Source organism: Lactuca serriola, chromosome 8, assembly GCF_051521515.1.
Source record: "Lactuca serriola cultivar US96UC23 chromosome 8, Lser_US96UC23_V15, whole genome shotgun sequence".
Classification (NCBI taxonomy): Eukaryota; Viridiplantae; Streptophyta; class Magnoliopsida; order Asterales; family Asteraceae; genus Lactuca; species Lactuca serriola.
The window spans coordinates 19,067,470-19,073,985 of NC_136415.1; the positions used below are offsets into that span (position 1 = coordinate 19,067,470).

At 32.7% G+C, this 6,516-nt stretch overlaps 1 protein-coding gene across 1 annotated transcript; it reads right to left on the minus strand.

Annotated features, from left to right (window-relative positions):
* Nucleotides 1–800: 800 nt before the first annotated feature.
* LOC145066393 (proline transporter 2-like) lies at nt 801–4,113 on the minus strand. The gene is made up of 7 exons (XM_079013623.1): nt 3,514–4,113; nt 3,036–3,260; nt 2,835–2,929; nt 2,549–2,738; nt 2,323–2,447; nt 1,820–2,035; nt 801–1,336 (listed from the first exon to the last, which is right to left on the minus strand). The coding sequence occupies exons 1-7, from the start codon at nt 3,617–3,619 to the stop codon at nt 959–961; spliced, it is 1,335 nt and encodes a 444-aa protein (XP_078869749.1). The 5' UTR covers nt 3,620–4,113; the 3' UTR covers nt 801–958.
* Between the last annotated feature and the right edge of the window lie 2,403 nt (nt 4,114–6,516).

The window sequence follows — 6,516 nt, forward strand, 5'->3', positions numbered from 1 at the left end:
TGGAAGATATTATTTTTACAAAATAGAAGATTCGCAAGTAACAAATTATACAAAGTTGATGGATTAAAGTTGCACTTTACGACATACTTGTATATTGTGCATTCAATTGTAGTGTTAACTACAATGATTTTCTCTGATGAGGGAGTGAAAGTAACATTCTAAAAAAGAGAGTGGTGGAAAATGCATTTTACAAAGTGGAGGGGAAAATCGTATTTGTATATACTACGGATAAACACGAAAGTTTAGACAACGAATGGGTAAAAGTGAAAATTTACAAAGTTAAAGGATTAAACTCGCATTTTACGCATTGATATACTTGTATATTGTGCATTACCACTTGTAATATTAGCTATGGTGAGTTTTAGGGGATAAACACAAAATTTTAAAAAATAAAATGGTGAAAGTGACATTTTACAAAGTTGAAAGCCGAATGCATAAAAATGATATTTTAAAAAGTAAATTGATGAAAAATATCATTTTGCAAAATAGAGGTGTTACTATTTGTATTATTAGCTAAAATCAATTTTACGAGTGAAAATGACATTTTACATAGTTGAAAGTGGAGGGGGTGAAAGTGATATTTTAAAAAATAGAAAAATAAAAAAATTATCATTTTACAAATCAGAAGGATTACAAGTTATAAAATAGGAGTACAAGTAACATATTATACACAATTGATAGATTAAACTTGAACTTCCTTTTTTAAACACTTGTACATGATGCATAAAATCTTATACTTTTAGTATTAATTTATAAACCAAATTTTACATTGTAGTTATATTTGTAATTAGTTATGATAATAACTGTAAGTGGGTAACAAATATATTCATCTAGCCATGCTTAAAACACTACAACTTATAAACCACTAACTTAAACATTATTCAATATGAAATATATCGGGACACATTTTAGACATCCCATTATAATTATAAAACTATAATACAATAAAACCTACAAATTATACATCAGCAAATATGCTATAATTTTTGGAGTCCACAGCAATAAGCCTCAAAGCCGCCACTGCTGCCGCCACAGACATGAACCCAAAGAAAACCACATTCAACCAATGCCATGATTTCTGTAAAGAACTCAACTTGTTTCTTTTAGCCACCAAATACATATGATTTGCTAGAATGAATGTAAGTGGAAAGGTGCTAATAGCTCCGGTCAGGCTCATAAAGTCTCCGATGAATGGCAGTGCCGCCGCCAGTAAGGTGGTTACTGTTAGGTAACCGCCTCTCACCACCACCCTAAATGACAAGTTCTTTAGTGCTAGCGGACTTCCTTTGATCCCGTATTTTGTATCAAGATACTCATACATCGGACTTGCAAAGATCTGAAAACAAACGTGTTAGTTGTTACAACTATCTTAGGTACTTTTTATTTTTTACTTAAAAAAAAACAAATTAGCAAAAAAAGTCAGGAAAATGAAATTTTCCATATTTAACACTGATTGTTTACAAATTCGCTCTCATTTATATTTGAGAAAATCACAAAGATGACCAGAATGGTTTGGAGGTTTATTAAAAAAAGACGATCCTTTTGACTTTTTAGTCAAAGAATCACATATTTCTCATTGGGCCCACTTCTAAATCACTTTATGGCTTATGCCGTGAAAAAGCTTTTGAATGGTCCAAAAAAAAAAATCATACATTACAAAAATGTTCATACTTGCAAAATACTATTTTCTTTTTTCTTTTTGATAAAAATCCAAAGGTGGTCATTTTGTTAAATGTCACCTCTAATATGTTTTTATTTGTGATTTTTTTTTTTATTTCGGTTATCCTGATAACACTTTATACAGACACATTGAACTTACATGCAAAGCTATGACGGTTTGTAAAAAGGCGGATATATTAGCAAACGTCTTCACCCAAACCGGACCACTAACACTACTCAGCAAATATGCCGATGTCTCATTTCCATAAGCCCAATACCCCATGAAGGCAACCGCATATAATGGAACAACTCCTACTGTGAATTGAAAGTAAAGAGCCTTCATCATGTTCCCAACAACCGGTTGTTTTACTGTTGCCTACAAGATCAAAGCTTTATTCAATATACATCACAAAATGTGAATCTTTATTCGATATAAATCATAAAGTTCAAAGCTTTATTTGGTAAAAAGTCAAAAGAGCCAAAACCCAGTTGGTTTACTTGTAGAAAAGGTCAAAGATTTGTATATCAAGAGGAATCGGAGTGGTGAGAGTTTTAATTCCAAAGTAATTGTTGGAAGAATAATTTTTTCAAGAAAAGTAGACAAAAAGTATTTATTCCTTGTGAAAAAGTTTAAAAAGAGAATAAATTTTGTGGTTTTTTCACCTGTATTTCTGGAAGCATTCCTGTGTTGAAAGCAAAAACAAGACTTGCACAAGCACCGATAGTTGTAAAGACCTTGTTTATATTCGACCCTGGAATCCCATAATCTCTCGGTGGAGCACGTATTCCTATAAAGAAAATTCAGGTATATTTAATTAAACTTAAAAAGAAAAAAAAACGAGTTTTTAAACTCTAAAAGCGAAAAAATATCCCAAAAAATGCATAATACCATCACGAAGAGAAAGAGAAAAAGCTACAACAATGTATACGAGACTGAAAAACGTTGAAAATCCCAGCCAAATCCTTAAAGCCGAAAGATGAGGAATACAAATTGCAAAAAGTCCACAAGCAAATCCTGCAATTGCTATAAAATATGGGAGCTTCATTTCGTTATCATCCCTGAATAGTACATAAATAGCCTACAAAATCAAACCAAAAACACTTTAAACACCAAAATCCCTTAATATGACTAATCAAGATTTTAAAATTCATCAGAATTCGATCGCTGTTGTTACCTTAAGAGCCTGACCAGCTAAAATGACATACCCAACATTGATCATGAAAAGATTTATGTATTGTAACACCCATGTTAGTTTATAAGCTTTTGGGCCTGTAATTATCCAAAAAGTCTTCAATTAGTATTCTAAACTTTATATAAAGACACATCACATGATATAATAACAAGGGTTTATTGATTATCGTTTGGTGATTATTACCATATATGAATCCTGCAAGATCTCTGTATCTGATATGCCTTTTCCCACCAAATTCATGGAGATATGCGATGAGGGCATTTGCGTAAAGTGATATGGCTGTAGCCAAGATTAAACCCACGACTCCACCCACCCACCCGAGAGGAACCATGACTGCACCTGAATACCCCAACACGTATGCGCTGTTGATACCAGTTGTAAGAACGAATCCCACTTGAAACCATGAATCTACATGCATCATTCAAAACAAGTTATTCGATTATGAATTTAAGTCATGAAATTGAATTGTCCCAACAAAACCTAGAAATTATAGATGTAATCGATAAGCTATCCCTTTAAGATTGTATCTCAGGAATTGCGAAATTCATGTAGAAAAGTTGAATAATTTCAAATCTGAATTCATGCTGGAACTCATTTTGATAGAAACCAGATATTGAAAGTATTGTAATTTGTATGCTACTGTTAAGAGAAATGAACTGACCACTACTAATCTGATGAGCAGTTTCGGGAATTTCAATGGCTAATTGGTCATCGGAGTAGACCTTTCTCGGGCGATTCGAGACGACATCGTCTCGATGGCCCTCCATATCACCTAAAGAAGAAGAACTTTCTTGTTCTTCTTTTATTAACAAGAGATATATTCTCTCTTCCTCTTCCGAATACACAGAGTCTTCCTTATAAGCCAGCGATGTGTATTTATATAAATCTTTATGTATATTCCCCTCTCGTCTCTCTCACACACACACATATACACTGTGTGTGTGTGAATGCGAAAACGGAAATTCAACGATTGACAAGGAATTATTCAAATGGGGTTCTGTAAATTGGAGAGGTTGCTTAAGAGGAACGATTCCTGTTTCCTCTACCCACAAACTGCGGCAAGAACACACAGCAGGATGATACGTATATAAAGAAAGATAATTTATAAAACGGCTGATTCAGGGAATCTATGATTTTGGGCAAATGGCCGGATGGGTTTCAATTCAATGGCGACAGCAGACGATAATAATGATCGAATCAAATTCAGAGGTGAGAGAAAGAGAGAGAGAAATTGAATTCAGAAAGTCGTTGATTATACTGATTGGTTGGCAAATTCAAACTGTTGTCTTTTATTTGCTTTTTTTACTTCTAGTGTTAAAAACGTTCAGATCATGTTATTTTTTATAAGGCAACGGAATAAATATGTTGTTCTTATTTTATGTTTTTATTACCTTATTAGTCTTTTTTCTGTGGATAATCTTTTAGGTTCGACAAGAAAATTTCTTAATCTTTTTATCTTATTTTAAGATTATATTACCATATTTTTATTATTATTTTTTTATTGTAAACGGATGTCAGGGTTCTCTGAGATTTGATCATAAAACTTTGTATTTAATAGAAAACGTTATATTGCATGTTTGGACATGACCATCCAAATAATCTTTTTATAATTTAATAATAAAAACTTCTAATTTTTCTAATAAAATCCTTAGTAAAGTACCCTGATTAAAGATGATACGATATTCAATGATTAAACCATTCATTTCATAATTTGATATATCTTTTGAAGAACTAATTAATTGGACGAAAATAAAATTAGGGTCTCCTTCGACATATCAATACCATCAACAATGATATTTATAATATGTGGAAAATCGGTTACCATTTCGCTCCCCGATCCTCTATGATGTCCTTTTTAATTATCATTCATAACTTTTTATTTCTCTCATAGTTATTAACTACGATGAGCGGAAATACATCATGAGAAATCATTTTGTTACCTTTATAGTATAAGATCTATGACAGTTCCCACAACATCCTTTTCTCGTTGACCATGATAGTAAGTTGTGTAAATTACACAAATGGTCCATACGGTTTAGATAGTCTGCATGTTTAATCCTTTTTCTTTTAACTTGGATTGTCCATATGGTTTATTTTTGTTTCAATTTTAGTCAATGACATAATTGAAATGAGCATGTTGCCTTTATCTATTTATTTATTTATTAATGATTTATTAATTTTAAGACTTAAGTAATTTATAAAATGAGTAGGTCCCATATTCCACATATATTCCAACACCACCGGTCTCTTACAACACATCCACCTATCTTTATTTTCACCATCGTATGTCTCTCGGCCTTAATAGTTTCGTTGGCATCTAAAACCCATATGTAATAAAACAAAATAAAATAAAAACTTAAAACTTGCACAAATACCTAATGTAAACCAGTAGCTCCTAACAACCAAAATCAAACATACAAAAAAGAAAATCAAATTCATTTATATCGAATTGAAGGGGATAAAATACACATATACAAATTTAACTTTATGTATCACAATCAAATACTTTTTGAAATTTCTTTTTCTGTCTTGAACTCTAAACTATTTATCTTGTCATGTCTTGTCTAAAGAACCTTCTTCATCTTACCTATAATCCATCAATCTTCATTTTACCAAAAAATCATGAATAAGGAAACCCTGGTGTATTGGAACTATGTATATATCCACGTCACCTAGTAGCAGTTTGAAGTTGTGAGCTTTCTTTTTCTGATACAGTCAAATAGGTTGATATTAGTGTCGTATGGTAGCCTAGCTTGTACAGTCTATATTTGTATTTGTAACTTGTGTTCTGTAATCTAGTAATGAAGAAGAATGTTTCCAGCTCTTCAATTGATTCTTGTCTAAATCATAATATGGTATCATAGCTAATTTCCGCTCAATTTTTCTTCTCGATCAATTCTTGTTCTTCATTCAAATTGATTTGATTCGTCGATTCATTCTTAAATCATCGATTGACTCTTGCGTTTTTTTTTGCTCTCGATCGATGTGATTGTGTTCGTCAATTGATCCTTTTCTTTTTTATCAATTGATACTTGTTCATCAATTGAATTTTCGTTGATCATCATGTCTAACAAGGTTGTAACATCTCAAAAACCATAAGTAAAAATTCCATTTTAATTCATCTAAAACCATCAAGCATTCATGTCAAACCATCATAAATATGTCAATCTGAAAATAGTTATCAGAATACAAATCCCAAAATCATAAAAAGTTGGACACGAGTGGATGCACTGCGATCAGGTCAGTCCCTTCCCCTTCAAACCGGGAGTACCTAAAACATAAAGTTGAACCATAAGCACAAAGCTTAGTGAGTTCCCCAAAATACCACATTACATACAAGCAACGAGCCTCGCCCAATGAGTATAACGAGTCTCGCTCTAACTCGCATAACGGGCCCCTCCCAATGAGTATAATGGGCCTCACCCTGACTCGCATAACGGGCCCCTCCCAATATACAAAATATGTAAGTATCAAACAGGTAACTAGCATCAAACAACATAATTGTTAACGTATCCCTCAGGAGAACGTAAAAAAAAGGAGTCGAACTAACACCGAGTTTGGCCTCGGTAGAACCTTATCATATCCATTCTGAGGCCAAGATCGGGCCTTCACCAATGCGGAGTCATTGGTATGATAGTTAAGGGGCAGAACTACGTCTTGCCCA

Excerpts from the sequence above, each read along its gene's own strand:
- LOC145066393 (XM_079013623.1), bottom strand. The coding sequence starts at position 3,619 with ATGGAGGGCCATCGAGACGATGTCGTCTCGAATCGCCCGAGAAAGGTC. Across the intron at positions 3,261-3,513 it reads TGCTCATCAGATTAGTAGTG|ATTCATGGTTTCAAGTGGGA; the intron begins GTCAGTTCATTT and ends TGATGCATGTAG. Across the intron at positions 1,337-1,819 it reads AAACCGTCATAGCTTTGCAT|ATCTTTGCAAGTCCGATGTA; the intron begins GTAAGTTCAATG and ends GTTTGTTTTCAG.